Source organism: Capra hircus, chromosome 18, assembly GCF_001704415.2.
Source record: "Capra hircus breed San Clemente chromosome 18, ASM170441v1, whole genome shotgun sequence".
NCBI lineage: Eukaryota > Metazoa > Chordata > Mammalia > Artiodactyla > Bovidae > Capra > Capra hircus.
The window spans coordinates 59,530,866-59,556,164 of NC_030825.1; the positions used below are offsets into that span (position 1 = coordinate 59,530,866).

The 25,299-nt window shown below is 39.5% G+C and overlaps 1 protein-coding gene and 1 pseudogene across 5 annotated transcripts in view; both read left to right on the top strand.

The window, feature by feature from the left end:
* The window catches only part of LOC106503894 (zinc finger protein 793-like), a 33,227-nt gene continuing 8,370 nt past the window's right edge, over positions 443-25,299 (top strand). For 3 of the 4 annotated variants that reach the window (XR_001297575.2, XR_001919548.1, XM_018062965.1), the window contains exons 1-3: positions 443-1,200; positions 2,483-2,565; positions 7,764-7,890. Coding sequence is in view for 1 of the 4 variants with exons in the window: in XM_018062965.1 (XP_017918454.1) it covers positions 2,551-2,565; positions 7,764-7,890 (142 nt within the window). In the remaining 3 variants the exon portion in view is untranslated. Of the gene's footprint in view, positions 1,201-2,482; positions 2,566-7,763; positions 7,891-16,608; positions 16,724-25,299 lie in introns of those variants that run through there. The other variant, XR_001919549.1, reaches the window with a different exon arrangement.
* LOC102174562 lies at positions 17,237-20,726 on the top strand (annotated as a pseudogene). The gene has a single exon (XR_001919545.1). The product of XR_001919545.1 is annotated as a zinc finger protein 665-like (transcript).

The following is a 25,299-nucleotide window of genomic DNA, read 5'->3' on the forward strand; positions in this document are numbered from 1 at the left end:
AGGAGTACTAAGGTTAAGATCACAGAATGCTTGTTATAAGGTGTCCTATTCGGTAGGGATCTCTGGGTCCAACCTGAGAAGAGTCATAAAGTCCTGTGACATAGGGGAGGATGGCTTCAAAAAATCAGAGGGCAGCGATGCCACAGTGATCTGCAGCCTGGAGGCTTGTCCTCTAGAAGATGCAGCTGCAACTGTCTTGCTGCCAGGCTGGGTTCTGTGTTATCCACTCCTGTCCCTCCCAAAATAAGCACACACACAGGCACAGTACAGAAAACATGGAATCTTAACTGCACTGCTGGTGGTAATGTAAATGGTTCTGCTATGCTGGAAAATAAAATGGACGTTCCTTAACAAATTAACATAGAAGAGGCCTACAGTGTGTCAAATCCATTTCTGACAGATATCCAAAGGAAAAGCAATCAGTTTTTCAGGATATGTCCACAGTCCCGTGAGTGTGACTGGATTTGCAGTAGCCAAGGCATAGACACAGTCCAGATGTCTCTTGACAAAAGAATAGGTTACAAGAGTGTGGTATAGAAATATTTTTTATATACTGTATATTCATGAACTATGTTTTCTCTGTATATAAATATAAAAATCAAGAATCCTGCATTTATGCCAGAATGAATGAACCTAGAGAACATTATACCAAGTTAAATAAGCCTGACAAACGAGGACAGACACTATGTGGAAACTAGAATTGTCAAACTCATAGAGCCATCGAGTAATAAGGCTTTTACCAGGAGCTGGGTGGAGGGGGAAATGGGACACTGGTAGTCGAAGAGTAGAGATTTTCCGTTGTAAAATAAGTAAGTTCTGGGGATCTGAGGTACTGCATGCTGCTGGTAGTGTTTCTGTATCCTTGAAATTTGCCCAGAGAGAAATAATACAGTGTAGTCATAGGTGGAAGTGTAACTTCCTCAACTATAATAATTATTCAGTGTATGAGTCTATCACATGATCACTTTGTACAGTACATTTATACCATTTTTGTTAGCTGCACCTTAGTAAGGCTGGGAAAGAAAAAGAGACTTGAGGAGGGGGTGCTTTTCGCCTCTGAATGGTGCTCAGTCCAGGCTTCATGTTTCATTGATGACGTATTTTGCATACACATGTGCCGGAGTCCAGCTCCAGCAGCCAAGGAATTAGCCTGAAGAGATGAGCGGTGTCGGTGGAGAATGATGCAGCCTCTGACTCAAGGTACGGGTCTGCATGTTTATTGCAAGCTTCAGATTCTCTTTTATACTTTAACAAAACCATTAGGTCAGAGGTTTGGAATTTTCAATTTTCCCCTCACCCAGATTTATTGTCTCTATAAAACATTGTTGCCCTTCAAACAGAGTTTCTGCTTCAGTGATTCTCTCAGAATCCTGGTTACTTTAACTTGTGATTACACTGTAACTCATGCTTATGTCTGGGCTGTATAACACATTCCTCAGTTTATTTCTTATCTTTCTAAATCCTGTTTGCCCCTAGCATCTTAAGTTCACTATCTCCTAAGAAGGCTTTAGCTATTAATATCTCTGAAATTCCTAATCTGTGTAAGCTATTGTAAAACATGCTAGCACTACCACATTGCTTAAATTTTTAGCTTCTAACTATTCTTAATTATTCCAAAACCCTACATTCAGCAAACTTCCTTTGCCATAAACATTTCCCTCACAAATAGGTCTCAGATGACAATCCTACCCATGGCCTCAAGCTGTGGCCTACTTGCTCATCCTGGAATACTCTTTATAAAGATCCTTGAACAAAGGTCAGTGGTTAACTTTATGGCTTATTCTCTGGGCACAACTACAGAAGGCTTTGTGCCTTCTCATGCTCCTCTCAAGGACAATAAGCACCTTAACCTTCTTTTCAGTAACACAACCGAGGAAAGGGAAAAACAATCAGAATCAGAAGACCTAACTCCTTCATCCCAGGTCCATGCCTGCGGGAGAGGAAGAGGGAGTTAGGGCCGTGCCTCCATTTTGTCAGTAATGTCTAATGGAGCTCCCAACACACATGTTTTGTACCCTCTGACCAGAGATTCCCCTTCAGGTAGTTTGTGTTGATCCACAGCTCGAGACTGTTTAAGATGCCCCAGTTGATTCCAGTCTGGATCCCTCACTGAGCATCAGGACTCTTGAGTCCTCCCAGTCCTGAGGGCTGAGATCTGGGCTGAGGAGGGGATGCTCCGTTCTGAGTGGGGATGGATTAGGGCTTGCTGTGTGACCTGAAGGAGATTGCCTTGTCAGTGGAGGTGCCTCCTGCTGCTGTGTACATGAGGCCTCAGCAGGAGGGGAGTGTGATCCGAGGGAAAGTGTGGGAAAGTCCCATGTTGGTCTCTCTGCAGAAGTTAACTGTCCCTCCTGAGACATTGGCCACAGGGGCCTATCTGTTCCTCATGGTGAGGGCTTCCCTGTGTGTGTGTGGTTGGGGCTCAGGAAGGGGATGTGTTGACTCTAAGCATTAAACAGCATGTTTTCAATTTTCATGATAGACCTCTGAAGACTCGTGTTGCCTGGGGAAGCCCTGAAGTTAAAGAAGAGGAAAGAAAATGAGTGAGGCATGGCTCGCTCTCAGGTAAGGTCATATTTCATCTGTCCTTCCTGAAATGCCCTTCTCTAGACTCACTAATCATGTCTGACTCCGGAGTGTCCTGTGTGACTCCTGTACATGCACAGTCATCCGGGGCCTTCCCTCAGGCCCTGTCGTCTCCACTTAGATCCGGTCTCCCCATGACTCGGTGACCTGGCCCTTGTGAGGAGGCTCCCCTGGGCACCGTCCTGGGCAGGGCTTCTCACCCATGGGTTAGAGAAGGGGTCTCAGTGCTGTTGGGCAGCAGGGATTGCTTAGGGCCTATCTGGATGCACTGTCTGCTCTCTCAACCAGGGTAAGGAAACTGCATGTGAAAGTCAAGTGTTTGTATGCACAATAGCTGGTTAAATCTGGGAATCAGATCAATTGAGCCTGTCCTTTGCCTTTTGTGTATCTTGACATCCTTGTGAATATACCTTACATATACACAAAGAATTATTTCTGAGTCCTGTGTTGTGTTCAGTTGGTTTATTTGTCTGTTTTTATACCAGTACCACGTCACCTTGATTACCTTGTAATAGGTGTTGAAATAGAAAGACCTCCATCTTCCTTCTTCAAGAGTTTTGCTGTTCGCTCTTTGAATAATCTATGACTTTCACGATGTTTTATTCTGCTTCTACAAAGATTGTCATGGCAGTATTGATAATGAGTTAATTGGTTGATTGACCCTTTGTGTGGTTATTAAAGAATCTGTTTTGATATAGCATGTTTAAATCTTAATGTTTTCTACTGATGAAACTTTGTCATGTGGGAAAGAAGATCTCATCTAATTGCTCTAAGGGTTTAATTGCTTTGTTGAACTGCAGTGCAGAGTGTGCATCCTTGGCTTCTTCTTGATCTCAGAGAAAAAGTTTTCATTCTTTCCCCATTGCTATGCTCTTTTCATAATGGCATTTATTATGTTGATGTTGGTATAATTTATTCTTTGTAGTTTGTTGAGTGTCCCATCTTGAAAGGTTGTCAAATTGTTGTCGAATGGTTTTTTTCTGCGTCGAGTTGATCCTGTTTTTTTTTTCCCCCTTTAATCTGTCAATGTGGTGTGTCATATTAATTGATTTTTGTGTGTTGACTTCTCCTTGCCTTATATGAATGAAATCCACTTGGTCATGGTGTCAGATCTTTTTATTTATTTATTTAAATTGTTTTAATTGAAGGATAATTGCTTTACAGAAGTTGTTATTTTCTGCCAAACACCAACATGAATCAGCCATAGGTATATATATGTCCTCTCCCTCCCATCTTCCTCCCTATCCCACCCGTGTAGGTTGTTAGAGAGCCCCTGTTTGAGTCCCTGAGTCAGTCAGCAAATTCACATTGGCTCTCTACTTTATATATGGTAATGTAAGTTTCCATGTTACTTTCTCCATACATCTCACCCTCTCCTTCCTCCCCTCCCACCTCCATCTGTTCTCTGTGTCTGTTTCTCCAGATCTTTTTAATATGTGTTGAAGTTGGTTTGCAAGTATTTTAATATTGCATCAGTACTCGTCAGGGATATTGGTTTCTAGTTTTCCTTTCTTGTGTCTTTGGGAAATCAGCAAACTATTAGAATCATGCTTGCTCCATAGAATTAGCAGGATTAGTGGTAATTCTTCTGTAAATGTTTGGTAGAATTTGGTCCTGTATTTTTCTTAGAGGTTTCTGACTACTTTTTAAATCTCTCTAGTTATAATGCGCTTCCCTGGTGACTCAAATCATAAAGAATCTGCCTTCAGTGCAGGAGACCCAGGTTCTCTCCCTGGGTTGGAAGATTCCCTGGAGAAAGGAATGGCTCTCTAGTCCAATATTGTCTGGAGAAATTCCATGGACAGAGGAGCCTTGTGGGCTACAGTCCATGAGGTCACAAAGAGTCAGACACAACTGAGTGGCTATCACTTTCACTTTCAACACTTCTCAAATATTTTATTTCTTAATAAATAAAATAGTTTGTATGTTTCTGAGAATTTGCCAGTATCTCCTGTATTCTGTCATTTATAGGCATTATTGGTCATAATACTTCCTTACCTTTTTGACCTCAGTTGTAATCACTCCTGTTTCATATCTGTTTTTAGTTATTTGAATCTTTTTTTCTCATTTCCTTTATCAAAGTGGGGGTTTTCCTATACAGTTTTTTCAAAACATCAACTGATGGTTTGTTGATTTTTATATTTTTCTACTTTCTATTGTATCTCTGGTTTAATCTTTCTTATTTACATGTTTCCTTCTGCTAAACTTGAGTTTAGTTTGTTTTCTGTTTTCTGCTTCCTAGAGGTCTAAATGTATTTCAGATTTAAGATCTTTTCTTTTTTTTACTGTAAGCATTTAACAGTTCAGACTTTCCTTCTAGTACAGTGTTCTCTGTGTGTTATAAATTTTGTAATGTTGTCTTTTCGTTATTATCCATGTATTTAAAAATTTCCATGTGATTTTTTTCCTGGGCCCATTTGTGTTGTAAGAGTGAGTTGTTTAATGTTCACATTTGAGGAATTTTCTTTTTTTCTTGTGTTTATTTCATCATTGTTAGGGAAGATACTTTTATGGTATCAGTCTCTTAAAATGGTTAACTTTGGCCTAACGTGGTATCTCATAGAGAATGTTTTCTGTGTCCTTGAGATACATGTGTTTTCTGCTTTTCTTGGGCAGTGTGATCTGTACATGCCTGTTCAATATTTGCTTCATTTTTCTTAGATATCTAATGTTAGATGTATATATATTTTTAGTTGTTACAGCTTTTTGGTAAATTGACTGTTTTATCATTACACAATATTTATCTCATTGCACTTTTTTTTCCTTCAGTTTATTTTGTCTTATATAATAGTCTCCCCTGCTCTCTTTAGGATGGACTGTCTTTTTCCATCCTTTCACTTTTCATCTTTCCATGTCCTTGGGTTAGTGAGTACTACCTGTTTCAACTCTCTGACAAACTCTGTGTCTCTTGCCTTGGTTTTTTTCCTCCTGGTAGTTCTTCTAGTGGCCCCTGCTCCTGTGCATCATATGGTGGTGAAAGACAGGCACCCTGGACAGCTCCTTTCATGCCACTGTAATTTCAGAAGGAATGTATTGAATATTTCCTTCCTATCATGATGTTTCTTGAGATAGTCTTGCTTAATAACTGTATTTTTTTTCCATATTCTTTTTTTGCCATGATTTTTAATTCTGCAAGAAGTTTTTTACTTGGTATTGTGATATTTTGTTTTGGTCATAATCTAATGACTCTGCTAATTTCAAATCACTGTTTTATTGGAAATGGAAAAAAAGGCAAAGAAAGTCTTTGGCTTCTGTTAATGCCTTGCTATGTAAATCTAAATGGATAAAATTATATTTGTATCTTTGTGTATGGTAATTTTATTATGATTTGAGTTCAAATCATAATTGTGTTTAATTTTTTACCAGTTTTTCTTTTGGTAGCCTAGTATAGAATCCTGTTGACAAACTCAGCTGAGTACAAAGGATACATTTTTATCATCTGAAAGATGCTGAAACACATGTGAATAAAAGGATGGTATATAATTGTCCAAAAAAATCTGTCAAAGATGAATCCTCTCATGTCAGTTAATTTTTTATAGATAAGCATGCATGCAAGTGCAAGTCTGTGATTTAGATAAAAGACAGCATGATTTAAAAACTACATATCACCTTTTTCTTTCAGTTGAAATTATGTTATCAGTATAATCTGTTGCCTTGAAATTTTCTAAACCATCCTGTTAGTGTTTTAAATAGTAAATTACTAACACTTGTGTTTCTGTATTCACGTCTATAATGCCCTTTCATGCCATTCCACACTGTTCACCTTGGACTTTTTTTTTTTTTCATATTAATACAATATTTATTTGTTCTCCTTCTGTCAAACCCTGAGCCCACCACTTTCCTCAGGCTGCCTGGGTAGTTCCAGGAAAGGGAACATACAGGGCAGACACAGGAGAAAGAACTATGGGAGGTGCAAAGAGCTCCTTCACATCGTGAAGAAGATGAGCTAGACCACCATCAGGCAAAAGAGCCCCATGGCCTTTGAGAGGGCCAAGCCCATCGCGTGGAAGAGCTACTGTTTCAGAGAAGGGTTCCTGGCATAACAGTGATGAAGCTCCCGAACAAAGTCCCACTTCCAGCCCCGTAGCCAGCCACCCCTGCTGTGGCAAATCCAGCTCCAGGGAACTTGGCTGCTGTGTCAAAGTCCTTTGAAATGGCACTGGTTTGGAAGCTGTGGCTAAGAATAAGTGAGATGATCTGGGGACCTGGGGCTGCCAAGCTGCTGTGGCTCTCATGGGTCAGTGTCTCTGGTCCTTCACCATCTCTGTGGACAGTGATCACTCAACAGGGGGAACATTCTCCCAATCAGGGAGGGGGTAGAGACTAATTTGGCACAGGTGTCCATTTTCAAGGGATGAAGGCCTGAGGCCCGAGAGCTGCTCCCCCTGCATAGAAGACAGAGTGGCAGGGAGGAGGCTCACCTTGGACTTCTTTCAAGTTTTCTTTAGGAGCCCTCTGTCAAAGGACTTGTAATGTTCTCTGTATTACTTCACTGTTAGATGCTTAAGCTTCAGTTGCTGAGCTCAAGCTTCTGAGTTCAGGTGCTTCATGTAACATTTCTTACCTTCTTGATCTGAGTCAAGTTTCTCAGAGTGTCTGTGACACAGGTCTTCTTCTATAAGGTGGGAACACATGGTTCTTTAATGAGCTATTATGTTGATGACAGGTTCTTGCCTGTAAAGTACTTATTTAATGTTTAGAGTAATACTACAGTAATTTAGAGCAACAGGAAGCCTTGAGACATTTGGTCCTTGCTGCTGTTATCAACATCATAGCTGAAAATTTTGACCTTTCCATTAAAAGTGCCGTGGACTTTGTCATCTCTGAAGACACCACTCATGCTGTACCTCATTGAGATAATGAGTTGCTCTCACTGGCTAGAACATAATATCTGACACTTTTGTATAGCCAAAACAGTGTTGAGCTTTATTTTTGTATATTTCATGGATTTTGAACAATGATGAAAAATCCATATTAATTGGAGGATCTCATAAGGTCTTAGGAAAAAGCATAAGAAATTAAAATTAGAGATCCATAATTTCTCCAGATACCCCTGCGTGGATCTGTTAGAACACATACTTCAACCAAGTCAATTCATACCCCTTACCACCCTTTCTCTTTTGCATGAAAATGAGAACTTTTCATGGCCCTTTTGGTGACATGTGGTTTCATTTCAGGAACGATTGACCTCTGAGGATGTGGCCATCAAATTCACTCAGGAGGAGTGGGAATTCCTGGATCCTGCTCAGAGGGCCTTGTACAGGGATGTGATGCTGGAGACCTACAGGAACCTGCTGTCTGTGGGTGAGGATGACTTCCTTCCAGAGCTGCCCTTGGGTATCTGCATTTTCCCTGTGTGCCCCTTGGGAGGCCCTGATGTCTTTCATGTGAGAGTTCTGGTGACTGGGGCATGACACAGCTTCACAAGGTTAAACTGACCCTCTTCAGATGCTGTGTCTGTTTCATGTCGTATCTAAGGTTGTCCCAGAGCTTAATTATGTACAGAGCTCACTGGCAGATGTTAAAAAAAAATACCTAAAAACCCAATTTCCTATTTTCTGCCTTTTGACTTTTGCTCAGTGTTTAAAAAAATTCACGTCACTTTAGATTTCTTTCTTCTGATAACACTCAATATCTATTTGTTTCCTCTTGCTTGTTTACTTTTTTTTGGCTGCACCATTCTGCATGTGGGATCTTAGTTCCCTGACTAAGGATCTAACCTACACCTCCTGCATTGGAAATGCAGAGTCTTAACCGCTGGATCACCAGGGAAGTCCCAGAATTTCTGTTTCTGATCTGAATATTATCTCCACGTTGGAGCCTGAGAAAAAGCTCTGGACAGTGGGGAGTGATGTAAAAGTAGCCAGAACTACAACATGTAAAGAAAAACGAGCATCTCAAAAGCACCGTTTTCTTCTGTTTAGGAGTGGGACAAGTTGGCGGATTGGATCCTCTGTGGTTGTTACTTAGGAAAATGTAAGAGTGGGTAGAGAGATCATCTTTTTGATCCTAGATCCTACGAGGGGAGCGTATGTGAATCTCGCGCGCTCTTAGCTTGCCATCTGTAGGCTGAGCGCATGGTCCCATCTCAAGATGCTGTAATGTCTGACCCTCATGTTGTGTTAGTTTTACTCTTGTGCTGCTCTACCCAGTCTGGGAATGTCAGCTGTTCCTGATGTTCCATTCTCCTTACTTTGTATCATTTTACCTCTTCAATTTCTTTGAAATCTATTCCTGAGGGTCTGAAATTTTATCTGGTTTCCTTGCTGTGATAATCCACCTATGTTTAATTGGCAGCCTCTGAGTCTCTGTGTAGTGGATTTAGTAGGTAACAGAAAACTGTGATGGAGACACTATTCCTAATGTTATTTTCTTGCTCTGTACAAAGTCACCACTTGAAGCTATCCAGTAGAGTGGTCAGTATGTTCTAGGATGATGAGAAAGTATCATGAGAGCCTGATACATCTTTCCAGGTTATTTTCTGGCTTTGGAGACTCTGTCAAGGGCACCATGACAGTGTTGTTGATGTGTATCAAGGACCATATATTTTAGCCTCTGTAAATGATATGGGAATTTATCCCAGGACAACTTTGTCCAAGTTCACATTCTCATATCTATGAGGCTATTGGGTGCACTGTTCTTCTGTTCATTGTAGGTATTTTTTTATTTTATCATTGAGTTCAAAATTCTGTGTTACTCTTAGTATTTCTGTTTTGTATTTGCAATGCTTTGGATGATTGATTGGGAAATGGTCCCTATGGTGGAACTGGTGATCAGTCCCTCTTAAAATTCTTTGTATAGTCTTTGTGCTCACTTACTATCGGATGTATGATTTCCACATCTTTTCTCTTTTACTGTTGATTGTCTTTTCAAACTCACTGCACTTTAATGCAGAGTAGTTTATAATTTTGATATAGTTCAATTTATTAATATCTGGTTTTATTTTGTGGCCTGTGCTTTTGGTGTTATATCTGGTAAATCATTTGTGGGTCCAATTTCCAGAAACATTTCCTGCACGTTTACTTCTAGGATTTTTATACATTTGGGGCTTACGTTTTGGTCTTTGAACCATTTTGAGTTCGTTTTTGTCTGTCAGTTCAGTTTAGTCTCTCAGTTGTGTCCGACTCTTTGCGACCCCATGAATCGCAGCACACCAGGCTTCCCTTTTCATCTCCATCTCCCGGAGTTCACTCAGACTCCTGTCCATTGAGTCCATGATGCCATCCAGCCATCTCATCCTAGGTCGTCCCTTTCTCCTACTGCCCCCATTCCTTCCCAGCATGAGTCTTTTCCAGTGAGTCAACTCTTCGCATGAGGTGGCCAAAGTACTGGAGTTTCACCTTCAGCATCATTCCCTCCAAAGAAATCCCAGGGTTGATCTCCTTCAGAATGGACTGGTTGGATCTCCTTGCCGTCCAAGGGACTCTCAAGAGTCTTCTCCAACACCACAGTTCAAAAGCATCAATTCTTCGGGTTTTTGTCTGTAGTGTAAGATAATGTTCCAAGTAAGTTTTTTGCTGGTGGGTATTCAGTTTTTTCAACATGTCTTGTTTCATAGACTCCTTCCCCCATTTAGTAGTTTTTACAGCCTTGTGAAACATCTTTGAACATTTCTGCAAGAGGTGTTTTTGTTTTTGTTTGAACCATTCTTTTTAGGTATGCAGCTGCTGCTGCTGCTAAGTCGCGTCGATTGTGTCTGACTCTGTGTGACCTCACAGATGGCAGCCGACCAGGCTCCTCTATTTCTGGGATTCTCCAGGCAAAAACACTGGCGTGGGTTGCCATTTCCTTCTCCAATGCATGCATGCCAGGTCGCTTCAGCTGTGTCCGACTCTGTGCGACTCCATAGACAGCAGCCCACCAGGCTCCTCTGTTCTTGGGATTGTCCAGGCAAGAATACTGGAGTGGGTTGCCATTTCCTTCTCCACTTTTTAGGTATAGTTAATTTACAGTTTTGTGTTTCAGGTATACAGCAGTTTACAAGATACTCAATATAGTTCCCTGAGCTGTATCATAGGTTCTTGTTGTTTTATCTATTTTGTATATACATTAGTTTGTAAATATTCAAACTGGTAATTTATCTCTCCCTTTCCTGCCCCCTCACCATCCTGTACTATCCCCTTTGGTAACCATAAGTTTGTTTTTTATTCCAGTGAGTTTATTTTGTGAATAAGTTCATTTGTATCATTTATTTCAGTTTAACATATAATATCCTATGATATTTGTCTTTCTCTGTCTGATTTCACTTAAAATAATCCCTAAGTCTGTCTATATTGCTATAAAAGGCATTACTTCATTGTGTTTTATGCTGTGGAGGTGGCAACCCACTCCAGTGTTCTTGCCTGAAGAATTGCATGGACAGGAGTCTGGCAGCTGTAGGTCATGGGGTCTTAAAGAGTTGGACATGGCTGAGCTACTTTCACTTCAAAATATTCCCTTGTATATATGTACCACATATTCTTTATCCCTTTGTCTGTCAGTGAACATTTAGGTTGCTGCCGTGTTTTGGCTGGTATAAATAGTGCTGCTAAAAACATTGGGGTGCATGTATCATTTTGAATTAGTTTTCATCCTTTCTGGATATATGCCCAGGATTGGAATTGCTGGTTCCTGTGATAGCTGTATTTTTAGTTCTTTATGGAACCTCCATGCTATTCTCCATAGTGGCAGTACCAATTTATGTTCCTTCCAACAGTGTAGGAGGGTTCTCTTTTCTCCACACCCTCTCAAGCATTTATTGTTTGTAGACTTTTTGATGGTGGTCATTCTGACCAGTGTGAGGTGATACATTTTTGTGATTTTGATTTGCATTTCTCTCATAAGTAGAGACATCAAACATCTTTTCAGGTGACTGTTGGCCATCTGTTTGTCTCCTTTGGAGAAGTATCTGTTTTGATCTTCTGCCCAGTTTTTGATTGGGTTGTTTGTTTTGATATGAAGCTGTATGAACTGTTTGTATATTTTGGAAATAAATCCCTTATAGATAGCATCATTTGCATATATAGTCTCCTAGTGCAAAAGTTGAATTTTTGTTCTTTTTTTGGTTTCCTTTGCTTTGCAAGAAGGTTTTAAATTTAATTAGGTCTCATTTGTTTGATTTTGCTTTTATTACCATGACTCTAAGAGATAGATTCAAAAAAGTTTTGCTGACATTTATGTCAGTGTTTTGCATTTGTTTTCCACTATGAATTTTATAGTATCTGGTCTGGCATTTAGATGTTTCACACAATTTGAGTTTATTTTTGTATGTGGTGTTAGAGAATGTTGCAATTTCATTCTTTTTCATGTAACTATCCATTTATCCCAGCATCACTTATTAAAGAGACTTCTTCATTCTATATTTTTTCCTCCTTTGTTATAGAATAATTGACTCTGAGTAAATTGGTTTATTTCTGGGTTTTCTGTCCTGTTCTACTGATGTGTGTTTCTGTTTTGTGCCATCATCATATCACTTCCCTGGTGACTCAGATGGTAAAGCCATCTGCCTACAATGCAGGAGACCCAGGTTCAGTCCCTGGGTCAGGAAGATCTGCTGGAGAAGGAAATGGCAACCCACTTCAGTATTTTTGCCTGGAAAATCCCATGGACAGAGGAACCTGGTAGTCTACAGTTGATGGGGTCACAAAGAGTTGGACACGACTGAGCGACTTCACTTTCACTTTGTTGACTGTCAGTTGGTAGTATAGTCTGCACTCAGGGAACATGATTCCTCCAGCTCTGTTCTTCTTTCTCAAGATCATGTTAGATATCAGAGTCTTTTGTATTTTGGTAGAAATTAAGTTTTTCTTTGTTTTATGAAATATGTCATTGCTAATTTGATAAGGGTTGCATTGACTATGTAGATTGCCTTGGATAGTATGGTCATTGTGACAGTGTTACTTCTTTCAATCCAAGAACATGGTATATGTTTGTGCCATCTGTTTGTGTCATCTTTGGTATCAGTCATCAGCATCTTATAGTTTTATGAGTACAGTTCTTTTGACTTTTTAGGTAGGTTTATTCCTTAGAATTGTATTGTTTCCTCTGAGATGGTGAATGGGATTGTTTCATTAATTTCACTTTCTGACATATCATTGTTAGTGTATAGAAATGCAGCAATTTTCTGTATATTTTGTATCCAGCAAGTTTACTCTATTCATTGATGAGGTCTAGTAGTCATCTGGTGGCATCTTCAGGATTTTCTGTGTGTAGCATCATAGTGACAGTTTTACTTCTCCTTTATTTTTTTTACCTTAAATTCCTTTTATTTGTTTTTTTTTTTTTCCTGATTGTTGTGGCTAGGACTTCCAAAAATATGTTGAATAAAAGTGGCAATAGTGAACATTCTTGTCTTATTCATGTTGTTAAGGGGATTGCTTTCAGTTTTTCCCTGCTGAGTATGATGTTAGCTGTGTGTTTGACATATACAGTCTTAATTATGTTGAGGTAGGGTCCATCTGTGCTGACTTTCTGAAGGGTTTTTATCAGAAATGGCACTTGAATTTTGTCAGAACCTTTTCTGCGTCTATTGATGCTCATATGGTTTTAGTCTTCGACTGTTACTGTGGTGTATCATAGTGATTAACTTGTGGATATTGAGAAATCTTGCATCCCTGCAATAAATCCCACTTGATCGTGGTATGATCCTTTAATGTCCTTTAATGTATTAGTAACTGTTTGAATCTGCTCTTTTGAACTCAGGGAAGGTCTAGGAGAAAAAAGCCTTTTTCTACAGAAAAGAGTTGGATGCCTCAGAAAGGCTTTTGTAACTGGGAAGGTCTTCCAGAGTCAGTGTCAATCCCTCCTTTCCTTTGATACTCCTCGATCTTGAGATGACCATGTGTGGAAGAAGAAATGAAGTAAATGTCCAATAGAGAGGTTAATCATACTTGGCAGAGGAACCCAGGTTTAGATAGCCTTTTCCTGGATTTTCCTTCTGATTTCTGCTAATAAGATTCTTTCACAATATCCTGGAATATTGTATATGTTTTTCTTGAATATAAACATTCCATTGTAACTTACAAAATCACAGTTGGATACATTACATTATAAATAGTATAACAGGTATTATCCTGCTTTCTCCATATATCACAGTCACTTTTAAAATCTCTCTTGTTTCTGTCCCATACCTGTAGTATAATGCCCATAAACTTGCTGAACCAGTTGTTTTCTTTTAAGGTCAGTATATTAGTTTGCACTCTCAGTTATTTTCACAAAGAGATGCAGTCACAAGCTGATATCTGACATAAACCTGTGTACCCTATGCTCTATGCAGGCCCTTTCTTAGTCCTGACCAGTCCTCACATAGTACCTTGATGTGGGTGGAAACATTGTTCTTACCTATCACATCCCTCCACGTTCTACCTATTCTCACTGTAAAGATAATCTCTGATCATTTATTGAACACATTTCTCAGGACATGACCTAAATCACTCTGTGCATCCATGATGACTCAACCCATTTCGAGATGGGGTGGTTGAATAATAGTTAAACAGACTTCTTTTGTCTTGTATCTTCCTTGATATTTTCCTTCTAAGTTTCTTTCTTTTTTTTTTGAAATATTTTCTAGCCTATTCATTTGTTGGGTGCTCATGTCTACAAATAAGTTTTTTCAGTTGTCCCAGTAGGTTCAGATTCATATCCTGGTTCTCTTACCACTTTGTGGGCCAGTTGGGTGTGTCTCCTGCTCTGATTAGAGAAAAACATGTTAATTTACCTCAAGCCTTTAAAGCAAATTAGTGCTGTCAGTAGTACATGTTCTATAGTAAATACTCAAAATTTATTTGTTTAAGAAAGGTAATATCTATATTCTGTCATGTTCTTTAGGATATGACTTTATCTACATTACATCTTTTTAAATATAAATTTATTTATTTTCATTGGAGGTTAATTACTTTACAGTATTGTTTTGGTTTTGCCATACATCAACATGAGTCCACCACAGGTATACACGTGTTCCCCATCCTGAAGCCCACTCCCTCCCCACTCCCCGTACCATCCCCCTGGGTCATCCCTGTGCACCAGCCCCAAGTATCCAGTATCATGCATGAAACCTGGACTCGTGATTCATTTCATATATGATATTATACGTGTCTCAATGCCATTCTCCCAAATCATCCCACCCTTTCCCTCTCCCACAGAGTCCAAAAGCCTGTTCTATACATCTGTGTCTCTTTTGCTGTCTCGCATATAGGGTTATCGTTATACCATCTTTCTGAATTCCATGTATATGCGTTAGTATATTGTATTGGTGTTTTTCTTCCTGGCTTACTTCACTCTATAATAGGGTTCTGTTTCATCCACCTCATTAGAACTGATTCAAATGAATTCCTTTAATGGCTGAGTAATACTCCATTGTGTATATGTACCACAGCCTTCTTATCTGTTCATCTGCTGATGGACATCTAAGTTGCTTCCATGTCCTGGCTATTATAAACAGTGCTGCAATGAACACTGGGGTACACGTATCTCTTTCAATTCTGGTTTGCTTGGTGTGTATTCCCAGCAGTGGGATTGCTGGGTCATAAGGCAGTTCTATTTCCAGTTTTTTTAAGGAATCTCCATACTGTTCTCCATAGTGGCTGTACTAGTTTGCATTCCCACCAACAGTGTAACAGGGTTCCCTTTTCTCTACACCCTCTCCAGCATTTATTGCTTGTAGACTTTTGGATCGCAGCCATTCTGACTGGCGTGAAATGGTACCTCATTGTGGTTTTGATTTGCATTTCTCTGATAGTGAGTGATGTTGAGTGTCTTTTCATGTGTTTGTTAGCCATCTATATATCCTCTTTGGAGAAATGTCTATTTAGTTCTTTGGCCCATTTTTTGATTGGGTCGTTTATTTTTCTGGAATTAAGCTGCAGGAGTTGCTTGTATATTTTTGAGGTTGGTTGTTTGTCAGTTGCTTCATTTGCTATTATTTTCTCCCATTCTGATGGCTGTCTTTTCACCTGGCTTATAGTTTCCTTTGTTGTGCAGAAGCTTTTAAGTTTAATTATGTCCCATTTGTTTATTTTTGCTTTTATTTCCAATATTCTGGGAGGTGGGTCATAGAGGATCCTGCTGTGATGTATGTCGGACAGTGTTTTGCTTACGTTCTCCTCTAGGAGTTTTATAGTTTCTGGTCATCTGTTTAGATCTTTAATCCACTGTGAGTTTATCTTTGTGTATGGTGTTAGAAAGTGATCTAGTTTCTTTCTTTTACAAGTGGTGACCAGTTTTCCCAACACCACTTGTTAAAGAGAGTGTCTTTAACCATTGTATATTCTTGCCTCCTTTGTCAAAGACAAGGTGTCTATAGGTGCGTGGATTTATCTCTGGGCTTACTGTTTTGTTCCATTGATCTATATTTCTGTCTTTGTGCCAGTACCATACTGTCTTGTTGACTGTGGCTTTGTAGTAGAGCCTGAAGTCAGGCAGGTTGATTCCTCCAGTTCCATTCTTCTTTCTCAAGATTGCTTTGGCTATTTGAGGTTTTTTGTATATCCATACAAATTGTGAAATTATTTGTTCTAGCTCTACATTATATCTTCTTAAAATTTTATTTTTTAATTGAAGGATAGTGGCTTTACCGAATTTTGTTTTCTGTCAAACCTCAACTACATTATATCTTGTATGCATTTCACTTGCAACATTTTTCAGCAATATTGTGTCTGACCCTAGTCAATAAATACACAAAGCACTCACTTTTAACTTATTATATTTTGGTGCCATTAAACTAGGTAATTAAGAATAGTGCATGGCTAGAGATTAGCCTTGCTTGGTGGCTCAGTGGTAAAGAATTCACCCTTTAATGCAGAAGATGCAGGTTTGATTCCTGAGTCAGGAAGATCCCATGGAGAAGGAAATGGCAACCCACTCCACTATTCTAGCCTGGGAGATCCCATGGACAGAGGACTCTGGTTCGCTACAGTCCACAGTGTCCCAAAGAGGCAAACACGACTGAGCGACTGAACAACAACAATATAGGTGGGGGTTGCATTGTTTATTGACTGTTAGAAAACCGGTGAATATTTTACGTCTTAATTTATGTGTCATTTACAGATGATGGTCTTTTAGCGTGTATTCTGCAATACAGCTGACACATACCACTTGTTAACAATATAAAATGCCTTTTCTATTTGGGTACGTAGTTCTATAGCAGATTTAGAAAACTATATTGTTTCAAAAAATTGTTTTAGTAGTATTCTTCATTTTCTCATTTGTTTTCAATTGTAAACAACCAATTATGAAAAATTAATTATTAATTGGGTAAGCTTGGTTTTGGATTATTTACTGTTACAATATATAATATATTGTTTAGAATTTATGTACAGTAAGTTTGCAGAATACAATGATAGTATAATATTTTGTTTTCAATTTGAGACAGCTGTTGATTGATACGTTCCTAAGGGTTCTGGTAGAAAAACACTCTGTTTGAGAGTTGGCATAAGATTGTCCAATGTGAGTGTTTGGCATACGGTTTTTAAAACTAGGCTACCTTAACTGTGAATTTATGTTATGCTTTCTTAAGTTAAGAATTCTATTCCTTTAGTGTTTCTAAAGACTTAAGATGATCATTATGGTGTTTCATAACTTGATGTATTACTTTTGGTGTAATATATATTCAACATGAAACATTTATTTTTGAGTTATTGTGAGCAGGATACCTATGATTCTTTTTATCTTGTAGATATCCCTCCTACACATGTGATCAAGCATTTACAACCCACAGCGAACAGTGATAAACTAGAAACATTCCAAACATTGATGCTGGGAAGCCCTGAAAGCTGTGAAATCAAACTTTTTCATCTTTGGGAAAGTCAGAAAAATAGGTGTGACTTTGAGTGTCAGGGGAGTGATGACAAAATAAATTACAAAGGCACACCTATAAGCGTTTTTGGAAATGTGCCTGATGGAAGAGATTCGTATGATAGGAAGGATGCAGGCATCAAGCCCTTTGGAAAGAGCTTTGGATTTAACTTTCAGGATAAACTGCAGATGTTTCAAACTGGCAGAATAATTTCTGAATATAATGAAGTTAAGAGTTCTGTCAACAACAGTTTCTCATTTTCACCAGTTCAAAGAATTCCTCCTTGTGTCCAAACCAGTGTTTCTAATATATATGGAAATGATTTCATGAATCCTTCAGGAATAAGAGAAGAACTCAAAGCACACAGGGAAAAACCTTACAAATGTGCTGAGTGTGGCAAGACCTTTACTCACAGCTCACACCTCAAGAGACATAAGAAAATTCATACAGGAAAGAAATTATTTAAATGTGATATATGTGACAAAGTCTTCAGCCAAAATTCAAACCTTGCTCGTCATCAGAAGGTTCATACTGGAGAGAAACCTTACAAATGTGATGAGTGTGGCATGGCCTTTCATGTAAAGTCAACCCTTTTAAGTCATCTGACAGTTCATACTGGTGAGAAACCATACAAATGTGATGAGTGTGGCAAGGCCTTTCGTCTAAAGGTAACCTTTTTAAGTCATCTGACAATTCATACTGGAGAGAAACCTTACAAATGTCATCAGTGTGGCACGGCATTTCGTGTAAAGTCAAGCCTTTTAAGTCATCAGACAGTTCATACTGGAGAGAAACCTTACAAATGTGATGAGTGTGGCAAGGCCTTTTGTGTAAAGTCAACCCTTTTAAGTCATCAGACAGTTCATACTGGAGAGAAACCTTACAAATGTGATCAGTGTGGCAAGGCCTTTTGTGTGAAGTCAACCCTTTTAAGTCATCAGACAGTTCATACTGGAGAGAAACCTTACAAATGTGATGAGTGTGGCAAGGCCTTTCGTCTGAAGTCAATCCTTTTAAGGCATCAGACAGTTCATACTGGAGAGAAACCTTACAAATGTGATGAGTGTGGCACAGCCTTTCGTCTAAAGTCAAACCTTTTAAGTCATCAGACAGTTCATACTGGAGAGAAACCTTACAAATGTGATGAGTGTGGCAAGGCCTTTGCTCAGAGCTCACACCTCAGGAAACATAAGAAAATTCATACAGGAAAGAAATTATTTAAATGTGATATATGTGACAAACTCTTCAGCCAAAATTCAACCCTTTTAAGTCATCTGACAGTTCATACTGGAGAGAAACGTTATATATGTGATGATTGTGGCAAGGCCTTTTGTCTAAAGTCAACACTTTTAAGGCATCAGACAGTTCATACTGGACAGAAACCTTACAAATGTGATGAGTGTGGCACGGCCTTTCGTCTAAAGTCAAACCTTCTAAGTCATCAGACAGTTCATACTGGAGAGAGACCTTACAAATGTGATCAATGTGGCAAGGCCTTTCGTCTAAAGGTAACCCTTTTAAATCATCAGACAGTTCATACTGGAGAGAAACCTTACAAATGTGATCAGTGTGGCACGGCCTTTCGTGTAAAGTCAAGCCTTTTAAGGCATCAGACAGTTCATACTGGAGAGAAACGTTACAAATGTGATGAGTGTGGCAAGGCCTTTTTTGTAAAGTCAACCCTTTTAAGTCATCAGACAGTTCATACTGGAGAGAAACCTTACAAATGTGATGAGTGTGGCAAGGCCTTTTGTGTAAAGTCAACCCTTTTAAGTCATCAGACAGTTCATACTGGAGAGAAACCTTACAAATGTGATGAGTGTGGCAAGGTCTTTCGTCTAAAATCAAGCCTTTTAAGGCATCAGACAGTTCATACTGGAGAGAAACCTTACAAATGTGATGAGTGTGGCAAGGCCTTTCGTGTAAAGTCAACCCTTTTAGGTCATCAGAGAGTTCATACTGGAGAGAAACCTTACAAATGTGATGAGTGTGGCAAGGCCTTTGCTCAGAGCTCACACCTCAGGAAACATAAGAAAATACATACAGGAAAGAAATTATTTAAATATGATATATGTGACAAACTCTTAGGCCAAAATTCAACCCTTTTAAGTCATCAGACAGTTCATACTGGAGAGAAACGTTTTATATGTGATGAGTGTGGCAAGGCCTTTTGTCTAAAGTCAACCCTTTTAAGGCATCAGACAGTTCATACTGCAGAGAAACCTTACAAATGTGATGAGTGTCGCAGGGCCTTTCATGTAAAGTCAATCCTTTTAAGGCATCAGAGAGTTCATACTGGAGAGAAACCTTGTGATAAGTGTGGCAAGGCCTTTACTGACAGCTCATACCTCAGGAGACCTAAGAACATTCATACAGGAAAGAAATTATTTAAATGTGATATATGTGACAAAGTCTTCGGCCGAAGTTCGAAGCTTGCTCGTCTTCAGACGGTTCATACTAGAGAGAAACCTTACAAATGTGGTGTTTTTGGAATGGCCATTGGTATAAAGTCAACCCTTTTAAGGCATCAGACAGTTCATACTGGTCAGAAACCTTACAAATGTGATGAGTGTGGCAAGGCCTTTCGTGAAAAGTCAACCCTTTTAAGTCATCAGACATTTCATACTGGAGAGAAACCTTACAAATGTGATCAATGTGGCAAGGCCTTTCATCTAAAGTCAACCCTTTTAAGGCATCAGACAGTTCATACTGGAGGGAAACCTTACATATGTGATGAGTGTGGCAAGGCCTTTCATCTAAAGTCAAACCTTTTAAGGCATCAGACAGTTCATGCTGGAGAGAAACGTTACAAATGTGATGAGTGTGGTGAGGCCTTTCCTGAAAAGTCAACCCTTTTAAGTCATCAGACAGTTCATACTGGTGAGAAACCTTACAAATGTGATGAGTGTGGATAAGTCTTTGGTCAAAAACCACATCTTCAACTTCACTGGAGAATTCATACTGGAAAGAGACCTTTCAGATGTAATGAGTGTGGCAAGTTCTTCTGTCAAAATTCACACCTTACAAAACATTGGAGAATACATATAGAGAAACCTTTCAAATGTTTCGAGTGTGGAAAATCCTTTTCTCAGGTCTTAGCACTCACTAAACATCAGAAAATCTATACATGAGAGAAACTCATGTGAATGTGGTATATGGTAGAAGTCTTCAAAATTCACACCCTACTGTTGCTCAGAGAATTTATCCTACTGAGAAACCATACAAATATCATGAGTGTGGCAACATCTTAGGCTTTATGAGAAAATTCATACTGGATAGAAGCCAGATATATATGTATTGATTAGTCAGGTCTTTAGAACATGAATTCATTCTAGAAAGATTCCTCACCAATTTCACAAATGTTAAAAAATAAATAAATAACCCTATCCTCACATCTCACCAGTAGTATCAGAGTATTTATCCTGGAGAAAACAAACAGCAATGTAACGTGTGTGGCAAGGATCTTACCCAAAAGTCACAAGATAGGAACATAGGGGAGCCATACTTCCCAGACTCAGTGGTTGTGGCAAATCCTTTACCTTTTTCACTCTATGTATTCTCTGATGACTTTAGTTCAGGTACTCAGCAACTGTAGTAAGTCCATATTTGAAGAGAAGCTATAGAGATCTTTTCGTGTAAAAGAAACCTGAATTCTACCTCAGCAAATATGATTCTTTGGGACAGTAGTCCGCCATCTTTTTGGTCTCCTGGCTTTCTGAATAAAGTCACTATTCTTTTCCCAACAAGTATTCTCTCAGTTTATTGGCCTGTTGTGTGGTGAGCTCTAAGAGCTTGGCTTTGACATTGATCAAATGCATTTGCTACATGTGTTTCACGATGGTCTCTGGGAAGGAATCAATCAGATGAAGGGATCGGCTTCATTAGATACAATTCATTCACATCCATGTTCCCTGGAAAAACACACAGCCTGAATTACAAAATTCAATAGTATGTGTGAATTAGCAATAGGGAGGGGAGAAAGTAATATAAAACTAGGACATGACTCATCGTGGTCAGTAGGAACAGGAAGCTCTTCTGTACATAGTCCAGCCTGTTATAAAACATAATGTTCTACCAACTGACCTTGAACAGAGTAGGCAAGATGTTAAAAGCCCTGGGCTTTTCGTAGGAGGAGAGGGAGAGTTACCAGGGACTGATGGTGTGCTAGGAACAATGCATAGAAATAGGGTCATGTTCTCCATTGGATAGAAATAACTGTTGTATGTATGATTAAAGAAGAGGCAGGATGAAAGCCCACGTCTGTCGACTAACATTAATACATAATTCTGCTGGGCCCATGCATAAAGGAAGGATTTTAATAGTCTAGAGGAATGTTAATTAATCTTCCTTCGTCCTCAGGATGAGAGGGCCCCTCCAAGCTCCAAGGAGGAGGCATATGTACTGAGTCATTAATGGATACAACCGGTCCTGTATCTGTCCATTCTACAACCTGCAATAAAGGGGGGGGGTTAGGTATATAAGCCCAATAAGTGTGATTAATCAAGTCAGCCTGAGCAGGGGAAGCAAAAGCAAGCATAGTGACAAAAATATTTTTAGGATTCCGAGGCATTCGCTGTTGAGAAACCAAATTTTCAACTTGATTAGTAAGGGTTTTTATCTGTCCCCAAGTGGGGAAATCATAAGGTCGATGACCTCGAGTGCAGTATTTCTTGGAAATTTTCAAGTCACCATGGCTTGTATTGGAAATTCCTCCTCCTGGGGATTTCACCATTTCTTCTCTATCTTGAATGCCAGTGGCGCCCCTGGGGCGGATCTTCTGAAAAGGGAGCCAGCTGATCTCATTGGGTCCATCTGGAGAAATCCAAGCATACCCCTTTCCCTGTAATATTAATTTTCCAGATTTCCATTGTTTAGTCCACCCATCTTGATACCAATTGTCAGAGGAAGGGAGGTATCCTTCAATGCCTCAAAATGTTTTTCTGCTTTGTCAAAGTATCCCCTTGAGGCAAGTTTAAAATTTTTAAGCAAATAAAGCTGTATTAAAATCACTGCAGATGGTGATTGCAGCCATGAAATTAAAAGATGCTTACTCCTTGGAAGAAAAGTTATGACCAAGCTATATAGCATATTCAAAAGCAGAGACATTACTTTGCCGACTAAGGTCTGTCTAGTCAAGGCTATGGTTTTTCCAGTAGTCATGTTTGGATGTGAGAGTTGGACTGTGAAGAAGGCTGAGCGCCAAAGAATTGATGGTTTTGAACTGTGATGTTGGAGAAGACTCTTGAGAGTCCCTTGGACTGCAAGGAGATCAACCCTGGGATTTCTTTGGAAGGAATGATGCTAAAGCTGAAACTCCAGTACTTTGGCCACCTCATGGGAAGAGTTGACTCATTGGAAAAGACTTTGATGCTGGGAGGGATTGGGGGCAGGAGGAGAAGGGGACGACCAAGGATGAGATGGCTGGATGGCATCACTGACTCGATGGACGCGACTCTGAGTGAACTCCAGGAGTTGGTGCTGGACAGGGAGGCCTGGCGTGCTGCGATTAATGGGGTCACAAAGAGTTGGACACGACTGAGCGACTGAACTGAACTGAAGTGAACAATAGTTATAGGATTAAAGAGTATATTGCATTGGAATGTGTTGGGGTCCTTTAATGGACTGGAACCTGGCGGTCAGGTGTTGAAGATAAGAAATTGAAAGAGAGAGAAAGACACGGGCATCCAAACTCTGATGGAGCAAAGGTGCTTTAATGATCTTTCTGTGAGTGTATATAGGCTGTTGTACAAGAAATTTCCTTCAATACAAACGAACATACAGCAACCATTACCAAGGGAACAAGGGATTAATAATGGTCACAAGGTCAGGAGACAATCCATATCTCAAAAAAGAGGATTGAGATTAAGCAGTTTTGTTATGAGAACGTTCACTGAAGGCGTTTCAAGCCTGTCTCATCCATGACCTCAGTCCTGGGAGCGGCGTGCTATTTCACTGGTTTCTGACAACAGAAACTGATGAGGAACAGCACGTTGAAATCCTCCTGTTAAACATTCCCTGACAATTCCCACTTATTTGTAAAAAGGGTTCTGACCTTTTGAGTTTGTTTAGTTCTAACAATTTTGCATGAAGGCAATGGTGAACGACAGATATAATTGTCAAGACAATCACCAAAATTACAGTTCCAGACCCAGTGCTGTGTATAATGCTTTGAAACCATCCGTGTGGGGCTAACCCAGATAATTGATCAGCTAGTTGTTAGCTAAAGTTTGCAAATTAGTGGAAGAGGGCAGATTTTTAGAAGAGGTTTCAAAGATTTCTTTTTGTAATAATTGTACATTCGGAGAGGCATTGTCATGTATGTTTTGTAAATGAAATTTGATTTGTTCCCCGTTGTAGGTACTATTATTGAATTGAACATCTATAACACAAAATTGAGTAGAATTCCAATCACATTTTAGCATCACCTGTTTTTGTTCATGTATTAATTGATCTCCAACCCAGTTGATGACTGATTTTAGTTCCTGTATTTCATCTTGAATATCCTCATCTATCTGAGCCTGAGTGGCCCACATAGTATGAGCATCTTTAGTCTAATTTTGGATAAAGTTATGTGTTTGAATTGAGGTTTGTAAAGCAATGCCAGTGATAGCAGCAGTGGTGCAAATAGCTATTAATCCCCAAATGCCAAGAATCAGCCATCCAATGAATCGTTTAGATCACTGGAGCAGTTTAGTAAGTAACCGGGAAGCAAGTCCAGCCATGGGCCCTTCTTCCCAGGGCCGCTGGAGATTTATTGGTAACCACAGGCTACATCGAGATCGAAGAATCAAGAGGGATTCATTTCTTAAGGAAACAGAAGAGTTAAGACAGGTATATAATTTGCAATTTATACAAGTTACGAACGTAAAAGTCTTATTGAATTGTAAACTTCCTATAGCTAGAACAAAAGGAAGGGGAACACAAGCTTGTATGAAATATGATTGATTATTATGAAAGAAATAGTTTCTGTGACTACAATTAGTCCCTGTGAAATGTCCAGTCCAAGTCCTAAGTTCTTTGGTGCTTGCAGCAAATTTCCAGGTGTCCCATTATTCAGGCCCAATCTGGTTATCGAGGACTATTCGACGATGAGGTGGGTGCCATTCCACCCTAAAGCCACCCAAGAAGTCCTTTGTCATGGTAATGTTGCATTATAGTGTTACTAACCTTCTATGCTACTTGAGAAGCATAATCACAGGCAGTGCTGTTAATATCATCTGAGCAGTTAGAAAACCACTTATCATGGGGTCCCCATTCGACAATTGTATGATTAGCCACAAACATTAATTTTCCTGATTTGGCCTGACACTTGTCCCAATGAACCAGAGTATATTTAAAGTTCTTATTAGTAAACGCTTTGGATAGTGTTCTTTGTTCTTTCCCTAACTCTTTCCCTAAAGTTTCAGTAGTATAAACATGGTTCACAGACAAAGAAAGGGCGATAAATAATCTAAGCAACATCTGAAAGTCCTCTTTTGGAGGCAGGGCAAAAGCCCAAGTTTGTCTGCTAACGTTTATGCATAAGTTTGCTGGGCCCATACATGAAGGACTTCATAACCTAGAGAGGTGTTAGTTTCACTTCTTCTTCAGGGTGTGAGGGCCCTTTAAGGCTCCAGGGAGAAGGCATATGTATGGAGTCATTGGTTAATATGATTGGCCCTTTCTCTGTCCATTCTACAACCTGAAGTAAAGGGGGTTTGGATATGTAAGCCCAGTGTGATTGATTAGTTCAGCTTGAGTTGGGGGGAGGTGCCAGCAAGCAAAGCAAACCGGGCAACAAAAACATTTTCAGGACTCTGAGGCATTCTCTATTGAGAAACCAGATTTTCAGCTTGATTAGTAAGGGTTTTTATTTGTTGCCCAAGATGGGAGATCATAAGGTTGATGCTGCTGAGGGCGGTGCTTTCTGGAGATCTTTAGAGCCACCATGGCCTGTATTGGAA